General features: G+C 33.5%; 2 protein-coding genes across 10 annotated transcripts in view; one reads left to right on the top strand and one right to left on the bottom strand.

The window, feature by feature from the left end:
* LOC142339105 (unconventional myosin-VI-like) overlaps positions 1-23,615 on the top strand; it is a 223,680-nt gene that overhangs the window by 21,226 nt on the left and 178,839 nt on the right. The window lies entirely within an intron of this gene.
* LOC142339102 (carbonic anhydrase-related protein-like) overlaps positions 1-23,615 on the bottom strand; it is an 82,458-nt gene that overhangs the window by 6,969 nt on the left and 51,874 nt on the right. For 5 of the 7 annotated variants that reach the window (XM_075388827.1, XM_075388830.1, XM_075388831.1 and 2 more), the window contains exons 2-8: positions 13,326-14,675; positions 8,737-8,974; positions 5,609-5,854; positions 5,151-5,228; positions 4,805-4,926; positions 4,280-4,375; positions 3,533-3,595 (exon numbers count right to left, since the gene is read on the bottom strand). In XM_075388827.1, the coding sequence (XP_075244942.1) occupies positions 3,533-3,595; positions 4,280-4,375; positions 4,805-4,926; positions 5,151-5,228; positions 5,609-5,854; positions 8,737-8,974; positions 13,326-13,430 (948 nt within the window). In that variant the 5' untranslated portion in view covers positions 13,431-14,675. Of the gene's footprint in view, positions 1-3,532; positions 3,596-4,279; positions 4,376-4,804; positions 4,927-5,150; positions 5,229-5,608; positions 5,855-8,736; positions 8,975-13,325; positions 14,676-22,012; positions 22,215-22,729; positions 22,988-23,615 lie in introns of those variants that run through there. The other 2 variants (XM_075388829.1, XM_075388826.1) reach the window with 2 other exon arrangements.

Raw genomic sequence — 23,615 nt, 5'->3', positions numbered from 1 at the left:
AATAAAAAATAGCAGGAGACGTACCGACCTACAATTAGGAAAAACTGAATTAGAAAAACCATTAAGATAAAAAACCCAAAAAAATTTAAAAAAAAAACAGTAAAAATCAAAGCGAAAATCTCGCTTCTTCGCTTCACTTCCTGTTTCGGTGTGACCGAAACCGTCACTTCAATTTGACTTCAAGAACCATAAGAATGGGTGAAGGGATCTTTAAGAAAAACATAGCCGGTAGTCTCCGGAAACGACTCGAAAAAGAACTTAACTTACGCTGTAGCGAATCACTAATTGAACTAGCGACACTATTTACTTCATTGTACCACTCAATTTGAAATAAAAAACAAAGTGAGAACAAAGTAGAAAGGAAAAGACAAATTTAAAAATATTTTTCAAAAGTTGCAACTCCAATAACAACGTAAGATAATAGATTGTCTAATTTAGCCAATTTTTGTTCGAAAAACTGTTTATACTAGAAAAATTTCCGGCAGATTGATGAAAAATAGCCGACCTTGATTCGCATAAACTCGATTGGTATTGAAAGGGAAAATGAAGAAATTGATTTCTGTACAAAAATATTAAAAAATGTGAACTATTACGACCCCAATCCCTACTCAGACAGACACTTTTTTTCTGATTGAGAGGATAGAGATGCTAACATACATATACATAGATGCTCCATCAAAACAAATAAGCATTAGACATGGTAACTAAGTTTTATAAGAACAAAACTTAGATAGCGGTCATAAAAAATTGGCTTTTATGAGATTATCCTCTTCCTATTTTTAATCTAGTTTTTCGTTACTAACTCTGTTGATTCCAGATTGTGGTTCTGATCAGCTTATGCTTAAAAGCACTTTGAACAGAATGAGAGAGTGAAAATAGCCTGGAGAAGTCAAATATGTTCAGGCAAAATGTTTGAAATCTGTGAATTAAAGTAAAGGGAAACAAATTTCTGTTCAAAAGTACGTTGAGATGAGGGAGGATATTAGAAAAAGCATAACAATCGAAACACTTTGAAAAAGTAGAAATCCCGAGAAAAAGAAAAGTAAAAACTAAAGAACACAGTTTAAGAAATCTGTTAAACATTTAATAGTGTTCTCTAGAAATTATAGGGCTTCAACAGACGTACTTTAAGGCACTTTACGAAGCATTTTTTGCTTAATTGTTGAAAATACGCACCGGAAAACACTTAAAACAAGAGAAAGAATTAAAAGATCCAAAAAACTGCTATTTTTTATTTATTTTTACTAAAAGTATATGTGCTAACAAAGCTTTAATTGCATTCATAAAGTCACAATAAACTTAAAGCCCACTCTCAATAAACAATTGATTACGAAAATTATACTGAAGCAGTAATTAGAAAAAAAAACTTGAAAAAAATGAGCAAAAAACTGTTAAAATTTAGACTGTTTTTCTTCATTTTAATTAATCTCCAAGTGGTAAAAGGAAAATTAAAAGAGCATGAAGACCCACATGAAAAACAATCATAGCCAAAAAAACTACCCTGGACACTAATAAACAGCTCAATAAACAGATCTTCGCAAGCAAACAATTACTTGTTAATGTAATTAATGACAACCACTTATACCAAAAAAGTAAAGCAACATTGAAAAAACTGCTTAGAAAAAGCGTCACGAGCTCAAAAGGTTTCACTAGCTCAGCAATTCTTTTTTCGCGCTCTCTTTAAAGAACGCAGCATGAACTAGAAATCACTCTCTCTGCTTTCTGCTTTTCAATTCATTCAGGCGTTTGAAGCTTTAGTTCTTTTTATGTTCAAAAAGTGAGATTACGAAGTTCATAGATGAAAGAATACACATTTTCTTTAGTCAATGTCTAAATCTCAGTTTTTGAATATAACAGGAGTGAAACTTATCTAAACACTACGGTACTCCATTTTTATGTCAAAAATTTTTATTTAAAATTGTTCAAAAATTTGAGAATTGAAAAAAAACTTTTACAAACATGTTCCATTTGGCTGAAAAAGAAAGATATGTTCGCATTATTCAGTTATTCAGAGTTAGGGTTTCCAAGGGTTGAATAGATAAGAAAAATAATGTTACTTAAGGTCATTATGAAACTGGTTTTCGCATGAATATTGTCTCAAAAACGGGACTCAATTCAAGATTGCTTCTTCAACCACATCTTGTTCGCAAGAAGTTAAAGTCATTTCTGCGTTATTGTATATATATATATATATATATATATATACCCAGAGCGTCGATTATGGTTAATTATGATAAAATCCCGGTAATTTTCCCGTTTATGTTTGCTCATTTCCCAGTGGGAAATTTACCTGAACTTCCACAGGGATTGGTAATTGGTGGTAAGTAATAGCAAGATCCTGAAATCTTTAGCGGGATTACCGGGAACGTATTTGGGAAGTTACCAGGAAAAACGGGAGCACTATTGGGTAGTTATCAGGACTTTAAAAAAAATAGTAAACATAACAAATTGGGCGTCTTTTGAGTGCCAGGATAGTGTCTGATTTCCCTAGATCCTGCTGGTTTTCCCGGTGGGACTAAATATAAGGAAAAGCGGGAAATTTTCTAAGACAGGTGCTTTCCCGAAGTTTCTGGTAATTTCCCGACGGAAATTCACATCTCTGCAGTCTGTTTTATATTCATGTCATTCCTGGTAATATCCGGACAGGAAGTTGGCGATTTTAGGTGGAATTACCAAGAACAGTAACTTTCGCGGTTTTCCCGGCGGGATTTACCGCGAATCGACGCACTGGGTATGCACGTTTAATCAAAAAATTGTAGAAAAACAGAACTTTAATTCTTGGTGAAATATTCACTAAATTTTGACCAGCCATTGTGTTTTTCTTCTGAGAGCAGCCTACCAAAGGCCAGCAACAATATTTTAAAAATTTTATTTTAATCGTCAAATAATTTGATAAAAAGAACGAAGATTCAAAAATCTCCACATTTCTAAATTTCAGACTGAAATAATTTTCAGAGTGAAACCAATTATTCCGTTCAAAACATTAGGCAAACAAAATAGCCATAACAAGAAAACCCGGTAGCGACTTAAAGTTTCTCGCCACCTTAAATGGAAACATGTAGTTCCTGTTGTCTAAACGTTGTTTTTCAAGCAACTACATATAGAGCTTTCACCACTTTTTGTGCAATATAATTACACAAATTTAGATCACAGATTTATATGACTACTTATTTCTTTATTTTGGTGGTATATCTGTACTTTGTCATTAAACGCTTGTCTTTTTAAAACTGTTTGTCATGTACGTCTGTAAGTTAAGTGTACATTAGATTACTACTTCTCGACATTTGTTAATGAGGGTTTCACTCTGCCTCCTGCATAGTTTAAGCACTGGTCTAATACAGATGTAAAATTTTATATCTAACCGCCAATTCAACGCAAAACAATAGGAACTGTTCGAGTCAATACAAAATAGACAATTTTGAGCAACCAACTGAAATTTGATTAAAAAAACTGATTGGAAAGAATGACTTGAAGAAAAATAATGCTGCTCTTTTATTTATTAGTGAGAATTAAGCGCTGGTATCTAACTCACCATGTAATGGATATCTTCAAGGAATTCGAGGAATGAATTGAACCCGTGATTTTCTCTTCCGATCTGAAACAAACGAAAACCGGATCTATTATGCCTTACCCTCATCCTCCCCCCCCTCCCCAGCTTAGTGGGCTTATATCTTTTACGCCCCCCCCCCCGGGGGCGCACGTGCTATTTTTACGTGCATATATAACAACATATAATTTGCAACTGGGGGGCGTGAAAAACACTGGGGGGAGACAAGACAGAATAGATCTCAAAAACCTTATTTAACTTCTATATGAGCATTAAGCAAATCATTGCAACTGGACTGCTAGTTGGAATCATAGTTTGCTTACATTATATAATATAATATAATGTATTATAATATAATATAATAAATAGTAGGACATCGAGAAAATATTTGAGTCAACTAATTTTAAGAAAGTCTTTTAAACTAATCTTTTAACTAAAAAATGAAATTTGCTAAGCCTAAAACCGGTAAATGAGTGCAAGTGTGTGTGTGTGTGTGTGTGTGTGTGTGTGTGTGTGTGTGTGTGTGTGTGTGTGTGTGTGTGTGTGTGTGTGTGTGTGTGTGTGTGTGTGTGTGTGTGTGTGTGTGTTTGTGTGTGTGTGTGTGTTTGTGTGTGTGTGTGTGTGTGTGTGTGTGTGTGTGTGGGTGTGTGTGGGTGTGCGTTTGCAGAAGTGTGTTTGTTGGAGGGGGGGGGAGGGGGAGGGGGTTGGGAGGAAGAGGTGGATTGGTTGTACCTGTACAAAGACGCTAGTGATGACCACTCCATCTTTGCATCCTAAGGCAGCTTCATAAGTGGGGAACTCTTCACTGTTCCAATGTATTAATTGCACCTTCAACACAAAATGGTCACCACTCAAAACTCATCAATTTTCAACTAACTCCTGATTACTGTATTATAATAGTAATAATCCTTGTAATAATCAGTTTTATATTTCCAATTTATAAATTTCTTTTGGGTTCAAAACCCTTTTGTTTCAATTAATCAAACTCTTGGTCAGCAAACATAATCTTAGTTAGTAACGCTCAACCTTTTCATTTTTAGGAAGAAAACAATCGGAAGAAAATTTTATAATGTGATTCTTTAAGAAATTTTTTGATGTTTATTACTTTATTTTGTTTGAATGATTTGAAATATTTTTTTGTTTCCAGTATATTTAACCGTATGGTTATAATTTTAATTTACTTGTTGCAAAAAAAACCAATGATTTAAAATCGGGCATACTTTGATACAGGATGACAATGGTAAAATTGTATAGTACCTCCATAGGGTATGCTTTGTAGTTGACAGTGTGTTCTGACCCCCTGGAGTCTTCATTACCCCAGTGGAACCACACCTCCACTAACTCATACCTCCTACTCTCCAACACACCCTCAGAAATATCTAAACACACAAAACACCCTCCCGTTATGTGACACCTGACAAGACGAATGCAAAAATCCAACATTCGTATTTCACAATCAAAAATGGTTTCATTAATCGTGGAAATATGTGACAGAAAAGCGTGATTTTCCTCACTCGTATTCACGGATAAAAGTAACACTGTTTCGTGTTTTCGTATCAAAAAATGTGTCTAGTTCTCTGTCGAAGTTGGTGTTTAGACTCACATGACTTTGAGGCAGCAGTGATATCAGTTGCGGAATCGAGAGAGGTGATTAGTGAAGGCCGATGTTCCTCAAATGAACCTAAACAACTCCACAACTAATAACATCAATAAAAACTCTTATCAACAAAACTAAAAACGTTTCAACCCAACATGAAACCTAATTTTCTCCTTTAAACGCTGCGTTTATGTGCAAACCAACAAAAATAAATATTTAATTTCTTCTCCTTTCGAAATCCGTAAAAATAGTTGTACGCAACGACTGACTAATTATTGCAATGCAATTTAGTCGTTCAGCCAAAAGAAAAACATCTTAACATGTTTGTCTTAAGATCTCAAAACTTTACGAGATAATGGAAGTCTTATGCTGTCATTATTTCTGCTAATTATACTGCTATTTCACAAATCACAGATTGTTAAATTAACGATTCAGAAAACGGTTAAATTTTGTTTCACATGCACCTTTTCGGTTTCTAAATGAGATGAGGATTGTGTATCCTATGTTGATGATGTCGTAGTTGACATGGAGGTTGTACTGTATCTTGAGGGAGGAGCAGCAGGTGGGGTCAGGGGTGGCTAAGTGAGGCAGCAGATTGATGGGTGACTGGGACCCACTCCTGTGGTGTGGGTGCTCGTCCAAATGAGCAGCCCCACCCTGGCTGTTGTCCGAGTCACCTGTACCCACTGACGTCAGTTCGCCGTCTCCCTCTGTGGACAGACATTCGGACATTTCAACTGGATTTGTTTCAACATCTTTGCAACAGTTAAAAATTCAACTTTTCCGTGATGTGCTGTTTATTAGGAATCATTTCGAGCCAGCGTCCCATCCAGATCCGATAAAATTACTATTAAGTTTATTTGTGGAATTAGGCGATACTGCTATCATTTCGAAGCCGTTGCCGATCAACCCTACTCCAGTTGTTTCCGACTTTAGACATGGAAACAATGAGGCTCTGTAATGTGCAATGGCACAAAATGCTCCGAACTCGCTCCTCCACATTCTTGACTTAATTATCTACCAATTGAAGTAAATAAAGACTACCTTCAAAAAAAAAATTAGTTGAAATTTTGTAATTTAAATTTTGACCATTTAATTTAAATTTTTTTACCAATCAAAAACATCTATTCACAAGTCCACTAAAAAGAAATTAACAAGCAAAAACATCAATGCAGATGAATAACAGAAAAATTAGGGCCAAATTCAGAAAATGAACAAACTACTCTATGACAAATTGTCTTTCGATAAAAAAAAACTCGAGCTAAAAATTGGATTCAGCGTATCATCTGTATAATGCTTCATCAAAATGCTGATCAATTTTTTTAAAATAAAAAACAAATGAATGAAAAGCCATACTTAATTGCAAATCACCAATTTTTAAGTTTTAGTTTAAACAGAACTCAAAATCCAAAAACTAAAGAAATTTTAAAAAGTAAATACAGGCACATGTGCTTTAGAGAGAAACGGCTTAGACTTCTTGTTAATGAGGCTAAGCCACATCTCAAGAAAAAATTACCAATCAGAACTTGAAAACCAACAAAAGCATTAGAAACTGCACTTATGAATCTCGAGAATGTAAATCGGACCAGTCTAATTTCAATCTACGCATGAAGAAAACAGAAAAAAAAGGTAGGTAAAATCAAACATCTTTCAAAAACTTTACAACATCAATTCACGGCAATCCCATATCTATCATTATTTATCAACTGATAATAAATCTGATTCTCTTACTGTTCATCAGTTACTTCTGGAAATTTTATTGAAAGAGATCAATAGGAAGGTCCAGAGAAATGACAAAAAGCTGTCACATCTTAAAGTTAAGCTATGTTTTTTTACAAACAACAAGTATAAGAGTCATCAAAGTCACTAGTAGTGTTTCTAACAAAATATATTACTGTTTTTGACAACACGGCAAGAAATGTGATTTTCCAGTACTCCGAATTCTCTATGACTACAGGAAAAAACAACAATTATAGTCAAAACGCAAAAAGTCACTAAGTTTGAAAACAAATAGTTTTAAAGTAGTCTAACAGTTTAAATAGTCTTCATTAAATCTTTACTGGGACTATCTCAGTGTCGGGACTCAGTAAAAAACACAAAGAGCAAAAAACGTTTAAATTTCTCAAAAGTTTAAAGTTTTAGGGAAAACATGTAGTGTCAAACGCTCACGGATCAAACTAGACAACAATATATATGCACCATTAAAAAGCATAGATTGTTTTTAGTAAATGCTGCCAGAGAGTCACGAGAAAAACGAAAAAAACAAAAGTCAACTAGTTGCACGTGCAAAAAACTCTTAAAACAGAAATATTGACATTCAAATACAAATTTTATTCTAAAATCTACAATAATATCGTGAAACCACTAATAGCTTGGTTATCGTTTCGATGCAACTAAAATACGGAAATGTTGAAAATAGCAACATACATGAGTAAAATTAACATAAATCGGGCAAAAACTATTTAAAAATGGCAATAAAATGTAAACAAAATCCTTGTAATAAAGCTCGATAACGCCATGAAAAAGACGAAATTGTTTCTATTAAACGTTTTAATTCAATATTTTACGCATGACCGGATTTCTTGTGATACCACGAACAACTTTCTTTGATAAATATATCAACCAGCCAACAAAATTGACCAAATTTGACGGAACAAAAATTAGTTGAACATATAGTTTCTCCCACACTAAGGTGGCGAGAAATAATCACCACATTTTATTCCCTAGTCTAGTGATTCTCGATCAACTTCCTAGTCAAAGTTGAACTAAAGACCTTTCATAACCAACTAAGTTTGAGCGTTTTCTTGTCATGGGTCGAGAAAAATTCTCTTAATGAACGAATTTGAGTAGGCCAGTCAGCTAGCATCAAACAACTCCGTGGCTTCTAAGTCTTCATTGACCTTAAAAATATTGTTTCGTTGCTCTCGGAACATATTAATAAGACGACCATTCTGCTTTATATCGCTTCTTGTTTCCCTGACTATTCAGAATAGATTACATGACTCTGTTTGATGTCAGTGAGAACTTCTGTCGTTTATCGAGAACCACGAAGCGTTTCGGTATATTCAGTCAGAATTTTAAAGAAATTTATACAGAGTCGCGTAACCTTGCTTAAAACACGCGACGTTTTAAAATGACGGAAGTAAATGATAGTCAATTTTTGGCTACGTATATAGGAACTTCTGGTATTTTAACTTCAGGCACTGGAGACTTTTTAAGCATACTGTAAGCCTTTTGGATTTTTTTCCGTTTGTGCACCCCCAGCTTAGTGCATATTATTTGCAACCCCAGACGTACGCACCCTTTTTTGTATGACGATTTACTATGTAATGACACGTGCCCTGTAACTGTGGGGTGCATAAAGTACTGGGGGCACAAACGGAAAAAATCCTTCCTATTTTATAAGATGTAAGTAATTTATTTCCACGCTTTGCGTAACTATATCCTATAGTTGAAAATGGTAAATGAAACGTGAAAATTGGGGCCAATTTTTTTCAATCGTTTTCCACAAACGCAAAATTTATTGAAATTTGTTTTTACAGAAACTAATGTTTCGGCATTTTATGACGTGCAAGTGCGTGTTTTTGCTAACCATCCGTAGATGAGCTGGATACAAAAAAGGCCGCAAGGTCAAGCAGAGTGCCCCTTCGACCACTGGGCTGTTGAGATTTGTCTCTGAGGGGAAGAGCCCCGGCCAGACCAATGTAGGAGCCACCTATTGAGCCTCCTGACCGGAATGGGGGTGACAGGGCTCCGCCCCCACATCGTCTGTACTTGGCATGTCTTGATAGGATAAATTTGTACGCATAGGAAGCATCCTCAGCGCGTTCCTTAAATACATTCATTATTCAACATGTCTCCATTTTATCACGTGAACAAATTTTTGTCTTGGGTAGATACGAAATACTGATGTGCGTTGATTAGAGGTGGGGGGGGGGGGGAACTGATAAGAAAAATAAAAACTGACTTAACAATTAGCAACTTTGCTGATCCCATTTGGAGCATAAGTAATAAATGATTGGTAAACATCTCTAAAACGAAAAAGTGACGGTGTGAATCTGATAAAATTTGGGTGTTCCTGTACTACTAGTAATAAGTACTAAAACTATTTTTCTTGTCTACTAATTGGAATACGTTCATGTAATTTGACTAATGCACTATTCAATTTCTCCTTAATTTAATTTTTAACAAAGTTTGAAACAAATATTGTAAACCTGTCACTCTTTCGTATGGAAAATTTTTGCTTGACAGTTTCTGTGCGTTTGTTCTAGAACATTTTTGACTTCCTGATCAACTTTTTCACACTTTACTTCCTCATTTTTAGTAATCTAATTTGCTTTTGTTTGAAATAAAGTTTGTTGTTAAAAGCGATTGTTAGCCCCCTATATATTAAATCCCCCCCCTTGTCGTTCGAGAGCAACTCATTCGATGTTAGTCGATTTTTGTTTATTTTTTTCCGGATCTCTTTTGGTATATTAATCCTTTTCTCGAGAAATTTCTGAACACTGATCGATTAACCCATTTAGATTGACACAAAAATTTTACTGATGTATTTAATACCTATACTTATTTGACTTTTTTGAGCTGATGAAGGGATCGAGCAGCCAAAGATTCAAAAGAGGCTGCACTGAAGTTGAAAAGTGACAAGACAAGTTATATAAAAAAACAATTCAGGCTTTTCATGGTTTTAGATGTCTCCCTCAATAGATTGAACTAATAGCGATAGCCATTTGTGTTAACGTTTTTCTATGTTCTGCATCAAATATCATTTTTGTGTCAATAATTCAAACCAGATAACGACAAATGACCCTTAGTTTTACGATGTTTAAAATTATAATTAACTTACTAGTGTGAAAATTTGATGTTTCTTCTCAAAATTCAAATCTTTGATTACAAATGTTTTTTTTTATGATACGGTTGGTCTTTGTTAGAAAATCCTATTGGATTTGGTGAGCGATGTAACACATGTATCAAGTGTGAACTGTGAAACTTCTTCCTTATTCATTTTTCCTACGATAACTTAAATATACAGTATAAAAATCAGGGGCCGAAAAAAGCTCCCTGAAGCACTCCATGGTTATCTAGTTCGTCGTTTGTAGTAAATTACATCATGTCATTCTTTTATGTTTAAAAACCTCAATAGAAAAACATTTTTGTTAGAGGAAAAGAGATTTGAAAGCGCAACACCCTTTGCACAAACCTAACTAGGAAAATCATTTGTTTTAATATGTTACAGGAAACTTTTTTGTCATGGTAAATAAGATTACTGTTCCATATTAGGGACGTCTTATCATATTTTGCCTCGTGTTTGAGTTCAATTTTTATTAACTTCAAGTTTTTGCATTGAATCAAGAGAAGTCTTGATCGTCTTCATTTTATCTGGCTCAGTTGCTTTTTTCAATTGTCTGTATTTATTGTATTTAATTATTTTGTGTGTGTATGATAAGCTGGATAAACGCCTTTTCTCTTCCAAGTTTTAGAGAGTCGATGTTTTTTGCCAATGAGTTCCAACAACTATATAGATACCCACATTTTATTTGACTGGGCGATGGCTTCCCAAACTTTGTTGGAGCCAAATTTTATAACGCATTTCCGAATTTGTCTGAAGACAGTTGAAATATCGAATGGGCATCTACAAAAACAAAATGGGTGTCTTTTTAGTCCTTTAAATGCAAAAACAATGTGGTATTTTTAATGGAAAAAGTTTCATTGCAAAATTGAAATTTACCAGCATATTTCATTTATTTGGGTATTATACTATCATTTTCAACGCCCTTTATTATTTCTTATCTCTTTATTGCAAAAACAACTTTAAAAAAACAATTATATATAAACGAACAGCCTAGAATTGCAGAGATTTGTAACATCTTAAGCAAAAATTTTCTCTCAAAAAATGATACAAGGCCTCAACAGTCCAACAATTGAATCTGCTATAGTTTTCTAAAAAAAATCTTTTTGTTGTCTTATTGCTATGATCACAATACTTTTTGAACCTGACTGTCATCCGTTATCTAATATCTAAATCTTGTTCGCGTGCTTTGTTTTTTCCTTACCATTAAATTGAACGTCGTTTTTTTTGAACATCTTAATTGAGGAAACTCTCATTTTCTCCCGAGTTGTTGTCGAAGCAAACACATTTTCACTTTTTTTGGAATATCAATTGTTGCTCAATTTATTTGCCTTAAACTTTTAAAATAAAAAATTGATAACACCAAAGCCAAATCTCAGTTATTCTTTCAAATAGTGTCAAAGGCAAAGCATCAAAGATCATGTTTTCCAATGAACTTTGATGCTTTGCCTTTGACACTATTTGAAAGAATAACTGAGATTTGGCTTTGGTTTTATCAATTTTTTATTTTAAAAGTTCAAGGCAAATAAATTGCGCTACAATTGATATTCAAAAAAGTGAAAATGAGTTTGCGTCGACAACAACTCGGGAGAAAATGAGAGTTTCCTAAATTAAGATGTTCAAAAAAGAAAAACAACGTTTTAATGCCAATTTATAAAAACTTCAAAAACGTTCAATTCTAATACAGAAAACTTTTATCTACTTTTTAAAAGATCATGTTTTCCAAAAATGTACTTCCAATTGTCGTTTATTTATTTCGATTATGAAAAGTAACAAAAGAACACTGATTAGTAATCACAGTTGAAGGCTAAATTTTCTTTTCAGTTTTCTCAAAACAAAAAGTTCACTACTGATGGTAGCAATTGTAGCAAAATACAACATTTGCTTCAATACAAATATGCTCCTCAACTAACTTTCATGAATGTTTAAAATTTTATTCAAGAAGGTCATTTTCATACTTTGAAACTATTTAGGCGTAAATAGTAAAAAAAAACAGAAAAAATTCTCATCCTTCTAGTCTGAAAATTTGCATCTGTTGAAAACAATAGTTTTTACGACTTAACTTGATTTCGAATCTTCAAGGGCACAAAATCTTTCCAAATTTTTCTTAATTTTAACTCTGCAAAATCACGAAATACAAATTTTTCCATATTATTCAGGTCAAATCATTACAATATTACACTACAACAAGCATAAAATGACTTTTAACATAATCCACCGCATGATTAAGCTTAATGAATGAAGAACAAAACATGAAGAAAACAACGAAAGCGTTCATGAAAATCATATTCTTTATCCAAAAACAAACAAAATGAACTGATGTCAATAAAAAATAGCAATAAATTCATTTTCAAAAAATTTAAACAATATAAATAAAATGTCAAAAATCTTACTGAAAACTTGCTGCAATATAAGATTAACGTGTTATTGTCTGTTTTTTTCCGATGTCTTTTTTAATTTATCAATGAAAATGGATAAAAACATGGGAACTGGAAAGAAGATTTTTCTCTCCAAGGAGCATTTGAAGATTTCTTTAAGATTTCTTTGAAGATTTCTTTAACGTAACTTTTCACATCCTTACAAAAAATAGGGTCATTTAAAATTAATGCCAAATGAAAAACAAGTTTCCATTCTCCAATCCCTTCTTAGACAAACTTGAAATTTAGCAGTTTGGGTAAAAAAAAGAACGTTTGATGAGTCATATGATTGGAATAAATCAAAAAAAATTAAGTTGCTAGAGTGATTCCTTTGATGATTTGAACTGAACTAATAATAACAACAATGATCGGTTGTTTTACACTCATTGATGAAATTTATGACTAGGCTTAAACTGTACAATAACATTTAAAATTTGTTGTAAAATTGTTGTACATGCAAAAAAATCAAATTAAGGTTCTATCAGTTTTACTATCACTATTTTAAGTGGTGTCCCGCGTTTTCACCCCTATTCATTTAACCCCCTATCATTTAACCCCAATTTATTCACCCCTGTATCATTTAACCCCTCTATCTTTTAACCCCTCTGTCATTTCACCCCGATTTTATTCTTTCTATAAAATAGGGATTTTAAAATAGCAATATAATCATTTAACCATGCCTCGCGGGCCATGGCCATGCCTCAGCGGCCCGTGGGCCCCGTCATTTTTTTCTTGAAAAACTTGCAAATATATTGCAAATTTGAAGATATCCTAGACTTTTTAATCAAGAAGTTGATAAATGTCTCTTTAAGATTATTTAGTTTTAGTTTTCTTTATATAGATTTTTCTAGATTCAATTCTGTATACAATCTATACAATTACATAACATTTACGCATAGATTGAGTGTGACTTACAAAGTATTTGGAATATTTCTCCCTCTCGATAGCCTCTTCTGCCCTGTGAGTAAGGAACTCTTCCCAGATCAGTTTGGTGGCTGCTCCCATGCCCACCTGTGTCATCAAGTCACACAACTCTCTATCTCGCAATAACCAGTCACAATCCTCTCATTCGCCCGCTCACTCTTTCTCACCCCAAGATTGCACCCCAAAATTTCACCCCGATAAAGAAGGTGAACTGATTTACAGCTGAAGTAATCCCCACAAATAACAGCCAATGACAAAAGTTGTAATGAGAGAGATGGTACCTAATCAACCCATATACAACGTGGCATCAGGTAGAATTACAGGTATCCTGGCACGTGAACAGAGAAGTGGCGCCCTGAACGCATTAAACTGGATTAGAACGCCTCCTAGCTTCTTGTTTTCTCTCGCGTCTCTTCAACGCGCTCCCTGGCCCTTCGACCGGGGTGTAAAAAGGTGGATTCCAAAATTAGGATGCCTTCCAGCGTCAAATTGGATTCTTTCACTTGCACCCTTGCAGTAACCCAAATTGAAAGCACCACTGTGAATATAAGGTGAACTTAAAACCCAAAAATACAGCAAAAAGTAACCGTAAGATTAATTACATAACGTGTCTTATCGTAAAAGGGGGAAAATGAGTAACAGGGCCTGAACCCGTTTTAAAACCATTGAGAAAGAATTTTGGGTTTGTGATTTACGTGTGTGAACTATTTATTCTCAAGTCACTATAATGTTATTTTGTTTTTCGACTTGTAATTAAAATTCGGGTATAAGTTCAAAAGCGGTCGCGTGAAAATTAATTTCAAAAGGTAATAAATTGAACCCTAAAACAATATAACATGGCACGTGGGAGCTAAATTTTAATTGTTCGTAATAAAATTAAGTTTGTATGATTCGATGCAAACTGGAGGAATAATCTGCACTGTAAGTTTTCCAGACATTAAGTTCTCATGCCAGATTTTGAATCAAAGATTGTTTTGGTAAATATGAAATAGTTCGAATCCTTAACTGATTGCTTTAAAAAGTTAAAGTTAAGGGTAATAGCATTTGTCATTGGCAATGTTGCGAATTTAAGGGGCGGCGTTATGGTTAAGGTGGTCGAGGGGGAGGCATAGTTATTTGGACAGGGGTGATTGTGCACAAAAATGGGAGTTAAATTGAATGTAAATAACTGGAGTTGTCTGAGCTGTCAAGACCAGAGGGTTCCGACAAATTAGCCCGCTTTCCTAATAGGGGCCGAGGTTGTTCCCCCTTTTCTGTGTTTCGAGTAGTTCTCCACAGTCAGCAGCAGTCAACCTGAATGGGTCATAAGAGCAATGGCGTAATTAGAAGCCGGTGGAAATTCTGAAATAAACGAAACTAATTTAGGGAAGCGCAGATTATGGTGATTAGAAGTAAAATTTGCTGGCTTTCAGCAATTTTTTGGCTGTAGGCTATCTAATAGCTATATTCAAAAAAGGATATTGGTATATTCTTTTGCAAATATTTCTTAAGAAGTCCAATGGAAAGTCATTGTTGAGTGAAAGGCTATCACCACGAAACGGCAACAAACTTCAATCAAAGCAGGGAAAATTTTACAATCGAAAAAAGAACTGCAAACTAAACGACTGCATTTTTTAGCGTAGGTCACGAGTCTGCTTGAAGTTACTGAGAACTTCTGCGGTTTGTCAAGAACAGCGTGGCGTCAAAAATTAATAAGAATTAAATCATATTAATTAAAGCAGACTAAATTTTTTTTAAAAAAAAACTAATCAATATTTTCATTAAAGAACACTTTAGTCATATAAGTGCTCTCCTCTTCAATCCAGGTGAAAAATTCTCTCCCAAACCAATCGAATGCCTTACTATCGAATGCATACACCCAAGTCCACCAAATTCTCTATTGAGATCATGCAGTTAGATCTGCCTAATTTTTCTTTTGCCAATCGAGCTAGTAAGATAGCCGCATTGACGCTTCCGTTTGGGAGGTAAGCAAATTAGTGTTTCTTTAAAAGAAATTTCACTGGTTTTTTTTAGTCTGGGCGCTAGAACATGTAACAACACTTTAAGATTGGTATTAAGCAATCTTATCGGTCTGAAATTATAAACAGTACATGCTGAAATAATTTTAGGCAGCACTTATTAGTAGAGATGCAAAACGAATTCGGCACTTTTTTGCAGCTATTGAAATAAAGAGCTTAGCGAGTTCTGGATCAAAGAAGTCAATGTTTTTCTTCAATAAGTCCGACAAAAATCCGGCGTATCCCGTTGCACTATGGCTCTTAAATTTTTGAATAGGATGTATAACCTCTTGTTCACTAAAATCATCTAACTTGAATTGGTTTTTAGCTTTTACGATTAGCTTATTTTTCGTTTCAGAAAAGCGTTTGATGAGTCTGTTTTCTGTTTTATCGGGCTTCTGAGCTTCTTCTCAAATACTTTACTATAGCATAATGTAAACAATTATATTATATCGTCATGTCCTCTGTAATTCCCCGTTATCGGCTATAACTGCGAATATTTTCCTATTTCCGTTATGTTAAAGTCTGTTAAAGGTTTTATGAGAGAATTTGAGCCTTTACAGTTCAGATCTAAGTAAAAGTTTTTGATTGAGTAAAAAATTGCAATCAAGCGTTCAAATTGGGCTCCTGGGGTGTCATCACCCTCAAAGTTTTGTTTCAACAAATCCCCTCTCATTTATTGATGTATTGTGTCGACATACTTTAGATAAACTATTAGCTTAGCTTTGAAGTTATCATAACTGTTCTTCAATATTTTTTTCGTAAAAATTTCTAAAGACTTTTTCCTTTATCTCAGTAAACTCTAAAGAATCATTCGGAAATATTACCTCTGTATGTAACATGGTTCTTAGTTTCTAGTTATTGTGTTTAATTGTGGAACGTAGGGATCGCTTAAAAACGTTTTTTTAATTTATGAAGCGTTCAAATAAGTTGCCTTCGTTGCTGAGACTCTCGGTTATATTTTCGAAAACGTGTTGTCAGTATTTTAAGTTGTTGTTTGAAAACTGCAAGACATCCCAATAAAAAAATTTGTCGCTATTTTGTTGGTATCTTTTCAATCCTCTGTTTCTTGCTCTAACTTTTGACGTAGCATCAATTGAATCTATTGCTTTGATATATTCTCCTATCAATATTCAAGAATCATTGAAAACATAATCGACAATTTGAGCAAAGAATGAAACAATGTTCGTACTTGGGTACGAGGGGATTCATCTTCTTACACTTATGGTACATTACTCACTCTGATTAATACATTCTTTGGGAAACCTTGGTAGTCAATGCGGCAATATTCATCGAAGGTTTGAAAAAAATTAAAAATTTTCTTCTTAAGATCCTTGGTCCGTTTACCTTCAAGTGGTTTATATCACAGCTTCGATTGACGCTCTCATCATAACGGTATATAGTTAATTCTGGTTGATAGTTAAAGACGTTTTTGTCAAGCTCGTTTTCTATCTTTGTTTTGGCTGAAACTCAGTCAGAATACTGCTTATCACCTCATTTAAAGCCTTCTGAAAGATTTCAGCGATTCTGACGTAGTGCTTTGTTAATAGGGAATGATTTCAGTCTTCAGTGTGCTTTGAATTTGGCATTTGGGTTTATTGATCCTGAAGGGAGAACCTCCGAAAATGAACTGTTTTGCTGTTGATCCATATTGGATCGGTGGGAGGCACGAGGCAATGTAAAGCATAAGTAGTTGAGACCAAGTACTATTTTTTAATGAAGAAATGTTAGGCAAAAATCTATTTTCAAAAAAGTCTCATTCCTAACGTAAAGTCCTACTACACAACGAGGAGTACTTGAATTCGGTTTTTTATCAAAGTTTGAAAAACAGGTGTGAAAGTGAGAGTAACAGCATGTTGCACAAAATCTCAGCAGTGAGAACCGCGAGGCGACTCGAAATTTTAAACCAAATTTTTGAAATGATATCTTACATAGTCAATTATGACAGAATCATTTTAGCATAAAATAAAACCAGAAGTCTGAAGATGCCAAAACTTCATAGACTTACAACTTCGGGCTATGTAAATAGGAATCTCTGGCACTGTAAACTTTTGACAATTAAAAGCCTCTATGTCCGTGGTCAGTCAATAAAAAGCAAAAATTAACGTTCATTGTGCAACATCTGTAAAGAAAATGTATTCTTCGGTGTGTGTGTTCAGTGTTACATTTAAAATATATAGCGTTCATAGAGGGGCAAATCCAGATTTTTCAGATGATTCTGTCAGAGTAACGTAGCTTGACAAGTTTTAAAATGACAAAAAAAATGCTGTGCCAGAAATTAAAATGCCATTGAGACCTAGATACCAAGCCGTGGCAAAAATTGCCACAAGATAAAATACCAGAAGTTCCAATACTCCAATCATTATTTGATGCCAAAAATTGAGATCATGGAAATCATTTTCTGGCTAATTATTTCGAAATTAATGGTTTTTCATTAAGAGCAGATGCGTGTTTCAACATCAAATAGTTATTATAGATGAAGTGTTGGTTGAATAAGTCCAGCTATTTCAATGCTGATCTTCATTATTATATCATATAATTGCAGGAAATGGGAGGAAGCAAAAAAATCGACAAGATAGTATCACAAATTTTATGTTCGAGAAAACCGAAAGAGTGAAAAATCTATACACGAAAGATTTCCCTACTCCATTGATGGCTAGTTTACAGATTTTTCAAGAAGTTCTCAAAAAAAATTCTCAGATAACACTTTTGACTACAAATCGTTGCTCTCAGACGAAAAAAAAGGAACTGAGCAAACTCTTTAAAATAGGAGTGAATTTATTATCGTGAAAGTTTTCCAAATTTTCTTTCAAATGTCACTCTTCAGGACACCGATGTTAATTGAAAAATATAATATAACTTTCTGCTCCATTTTTGACTAAAAAAAGGCGACTCAGAAACATAAAACTTTCATCAATTACTTTGCTTTACGGATCCAGCCAACCAATGAATCAGAAACTAAGAGAAACAGGAATGAGAAACCCTGACAAAAGAGTCCGACAAAAGCAGACAAAATAGTTCCAGACAAATTTGTCCCGAATGAATAACAAAACAATTGTACACATAATCTGCAAACAATTAACAAGCATAATCTATGAGTAAAGTTTCTGACTTCATTGTTTTTAACTGACATTAATAAGGTTTAAACCAAAAACTTGTTTCAAAACACATATTTCTGGCAGGCTTACAGTAATATGGTTAACTTAAGGAGTCGCCTTGTTAATTGGACTATTTTGTCTGGGAATAATTTTGCTATTCAGGACTTTTTTTGTTCTGGACTGTTCTGTCTGGCACTGCTTTGTCTGTTCAACAATGAGAAACATCTTCAACTTTTTTGGTAAAATATCATTGAGTCTGGTGCTAATATTCAAGCACCTGAAACACAATTACTTGTAAGCTTGGGAGTTTGAACGATGTTTGAGAACTGAAACATAACTCGAGTTCAATAAATTTGTAACAATAAAACTTCTATCTATACATGGAAAAACGACATAAACATTAAAACAGATTTTAATTTTTTACCTTTGCAACTGAAGACGTTCCAAATATTAAAAAACAACTTGAAATAAACTTCAAACCGTATTTGCAGACTTTTTGAGAAAGTCATCTAGAGACAAAAGAAAAGAGATTAGTTCTACCGAGAGGCAACCCCGAGTTGAAAACAAAATGCAATCTTGCAAAACGTTACGTTTGCAAGATTAACTTTTTTGTTCTCGAGTAGGGAACCCTAAATGCTATGCAATATGCACGTTGGAAATATTTACTATTAACTACAAACTATTTATAATTTACAATCTTGAACCATTTCTGAAGCAATGAATACAATTTAAATATACTCATTAAAAAGAGTTTATTTTTAATTTCCTGTCAGCTTGATCAATTTTCAATATAATGCTCAATATAATTAATGATTGTTTAATATTTCAATATAATAGTTGCATTAATGACAAGACTAAAGAATTTTTTTTCAAGATATTAAAAAAATTTTACTTTCAAATAGAAATAAGTAAAGTTAGATAAAAGCAAATATATATAGAAATACAAATAAGTCAATTCAAAGTAACGATAACTTACTAAATAATTAGTCTAAATAGAGAAAAAATATTGGGAATGTGTTAACTATCAGACAGCATTCGTCGCTAGAAGTAAGTCTAATTGAAGCCCAGCCAAGCAGAAAATTTGAAGTTTTCAAAATTTCTCTGGCGTTTTTTTTGTTCAAATTAAAGTTGGATATAACATCATAACTCTATTAACTTTAATCTTATTTGAATTTTGGGTTATCATAGCCAGACAAAGTCAAAATCAACTTTGAGCAACTTTATTGTTATGGTACGTTATTTTTACAGCACACGGGTTGTAGATACATCTTGTTTTTATTCAAATTTATTCTTTGATATTCAACTTCATAGTTGCTATGTAGCTTATGTGTTGGTGTGTTGGGAAAACACAGTGACGCAATTTTAATAGTACTGTGCTTCGATTTTGCTCGGACTAGATCGAAAATATCATCATCAAAAATTTGTAATTAGGCGGGGTGAGTTTAGTTCAACTTTATAACACGCATGGAGATTAGAAGACCCGCAATTATGTAAAAAGTGAACACGTCAAAAAGAAAAGTGTGAGCGGAATGTCTATTTAAAACTGATTGGGGGTAACAATGATCCTTGAGTTTTGATTCTTGAATGTGGAGAGTTCTATGCAAGATCTGATGTGTCTTAAATAATGGTTTTTCAGATTTAACTCCAGTGGCTACCGAAATTCTACGATGATTAACATTTTTTCGACAATTTGTTAGGCCTGAGCCGATGACAACTTTTTGTCAGATCTTACAGGATAACGATTCTGTTTTCCATGGATCTAACACGAAAAATCATGTGTTCAATTAGATGTTCACCGTGAAACATATCATAAGACCCCAGTTTAGTAATTTAGAAAAAAATTGTTTATTTGAAGACTGAAACGGTAGTCTACCCAAGATATCATTTGTCGGCAAGATGGTTTTCACATGTAAAATTCTCAGATCTAAAATTCAGCAGCATAAAGATTTTTGAAGATGAATTCTTTTTGGTCTTAAAGCATCGAGGAATTTCAACTTACAGCTTCTGGGCATAACTTTATTTATTTTAAAATAATTTTGTATCAGCACTTTTGATCGGCGAGAGTTTGGCAAATGAAGTTTTGTAGAGCAATTTTGCCATGTTTTATTGAAGATGTCTAAACAAAGACGTTGATTTGCACATCATGGTCAAGCCCCTCAAAAAACCAGAAACAAAAGAAATGAATATCTGATGATTATAGAATATGTTAATTATAGATTAATTTGTCCGTGATGATGACAGAATAAGTTTTTGAAGGTAGCTATGCTTCTGCAAGAAAAAAACGGTTTGACCGTCAAAATACAGGGTGATCATGCTTCTCTATAAATAACAAAAAGTATGCAATATTTTTAACTAGACATTTTTTTTGCTGTTTTTGTCATCTTATTTGTTTTGCTGTCTTTGACTACAAATATAAATTACAACTGACACTTATATAAATTACAATTTGCCACAAGAGCGGCGCTAATTAAAAATGCAAAAAAAAACAAAAAAGTCAAAATTGGAGAAATTCGTCTGGCTTCGTTGGACGGAAAATTTGAAACATCAGAAAAAAGAAGAAAATCAGATCTCACCGTACGTGTCATTCTTCAACGTTCTCTCAGTTTAAAAAACATTGAAAAATCTTTCATTTTTTCACAAGAAAATAATACAACTGTAAATTGATTATCAAACAGAAAAATGAGAAAATTTTTCCAAGATTTTTATAAGATCAGACAGCAATATTTATCCTAAATTTTCAAGCAACTGAGATCTGGGAACTATATTAGGAAGAAAGAATAAAATTAAGAAGAAAGAGTTTTTTGGTCAATGTATTTTTCAACTGCAGTTAAATGTTTCATAATAGTTTGAGTTCTGAACAACAGGAGTTGCCTGCTGATTGTTTTTGTGGAGCTGTCCTGAATTTTCCAAATTGTAAGGAAAACGAGTTCTATGAGAACTAAATTTTTCATCGAAAATTTTTCAGTTCAGCTGGATATATCCTCAACCTTACAAAGAAAAACTAACGCAAAGTTAAGTGGTGGAAATCGAAAGCTTGTGATAAGCTTCTGGAAAAAATCTTTCTTACACTGTGCAGGACATTAATCTGGTTTATTTCATTTGCTGACGCAAATAGCTATTATTTCACTAATAATACCCATTCCTTAAAGTATATTCTTAAAAAAAACTTTTGCGAATATATATATATATATATATATATATATATATATATATATATATATATATATATATATATATATATATATAAATCTATCAAGGGGTCAAAATTGACGTACCAAAAATTCAAAACTACTATGAAGTTTCTTGGATATCGATTAATATGAATGAAAAACGATTAATAGGCAATAATTAAGATCACCAATTCCTCTTAGGTTTATTGTTTCTCATCTTATGCTGAAAATAATGACGTTCGGTGGAAAAGTAGCTTAGAAAAGTTTCTAAAATTGTGAAGCGGTGGGACAAAACATTTACGCCCATCATGTGAATACTAATAAATTATAGTTGTATTTTTCTTTGAAATATTTAGTAATTAATGCTTTATTGAGATTAGATCACGAAATATGGCTATTTGTAAATAAATTACCTCAGAAGCTGCTGATATATTTGATATAAATTGTTTAATCGGAAAACAAGGAACAAAATGCAGCTTTATTTTTAGTATCGGTTATTTAACAAAGAACTTCAAACGTGACTTTCATTTACATCTCACGTTCGTAAGAAATTCATAAGAGAAAAACTAAAAATCAAAATAGCTGGAATTACAACAATCGTTTTTGGCTTTTTTGTTTTCCCTTGCCTTTGTTAATAAAACATGACTTGTCAAATACAGGTTGCGAAGAATTATAAAATTATTATATCATAATTCATATTGAGCTAAGTATGCTTAGATTAATTTTTAATATCTTTTGCATTTTTCAGCGCAAGACGAAAGCCATAGCGGTACAAGCCGCTTTTCAAATTCATCCCCGTCCAAAAAGAATACATTCAGAATAGCTCAAATAATAATCCTAAATTTAAGTTCAGCGCTCAAATTCCCAAACAAGGAAGTAGACGATTTAAAATAAAAACTTAAGCTTTAAAAACTATAACAATGTGAATGATGAAAGTAGTGCATATTTTATATGTTGCGTAGCCCCGCGGACCAGATTAAGGCAATGAGATTTCGATAGAAAAGTTGAGTATTTCCCATTATAGCCCCCCCCCCACCCCTCCATGAAATTATACCCCCTCCCCATCATGGCATAACTACAATAAGATGGGGGGATATAATGGAAAAGATCTCAGTTTCGAATGAACTTACAGAACAAGTGAAGAAAAAGCAAAAGGAGGAGAAATTTTGCAGTTGATATTTATAAAATTGTGACTACATTCACCATAAAATTTAAAAATATATTCGATGCTGGTTGCTTTATCGGTGGGCGGGGTCAATGTCGAATAATTGGGGAGACATTTGTTCCAGTTTATGGAAGTGAAATTGAATCAATCCAATGAAAAGACCGTTTGAATAGTTTGAATTAGATCCGGTTAGTAGTCATCAGGACCTTTCATTCCAACAATCACGCCCCACATCCAGTCACTTTGTCCCCTGAGGTCCAAAGAGATACAACTGTGGGTTGTAATTCATAAAAGGAAAATCAGTTCACTTTAATCTCAAAACCAGTTATTAGCTTGCATTTCAAATTTCACCATACTTAATAGAATAAGTCACATCGCTTTCAAAATTGAATTTGATTGAAAAAAGGACACCAATGCACGCGGAGGCAAATTTTTCTCTAAGTTTTTTTTTCTCGTATTAGTAAGATTTTCGGAAAGCTGCAGAAAATTGATTTATACTGTATTAATTTGAATTTTGTTTAAAAGACGCATTTTCTGCCTTTAAAAAATTATATGAAAATTTTAATACTTGCAAAAAAAGATTAATTTATATTTTCTACTTACCATTCCAAATTTCATGCTGAAAATTAGAGGAAAATACAATATCCGGGTCTTTTTCCATCATAGCCCCCACCTCATGATAACTCCACAATAGGGGGGGGGGCATTTTTTTGGGGTGGCATTTTCTGTGGGGAGCGGGGGGGGGGGCGGCACAATGGGAAAAACCTCAATTTTTTCCTGAGGAAACTTGTTAATACAGAATTGCTCCTTTGACTGCCTGTTTTCAAGAGCACCTGAATTTATTCTCAGAA

The sequence above is a fragment of the Convolutriloba macropyga genome, chromosome 5 (genome assembly GCF_964194025.1).
Source record: "Convolutriloba macropyga chromosome 5, txConMacr16.3, whole genome shotgun sequence".
NCBI lineage: Eukaryota > Metazoa > Xenacoelomorpha > Acoela > Convolutidae > Convolutriloba > Convolutriloba macropyga.
The sequence above is the reverse complement of the archived record's forward strand: the minus strand, read 5'-3'. Positions and strand labels throughout refer to the sequence as shown.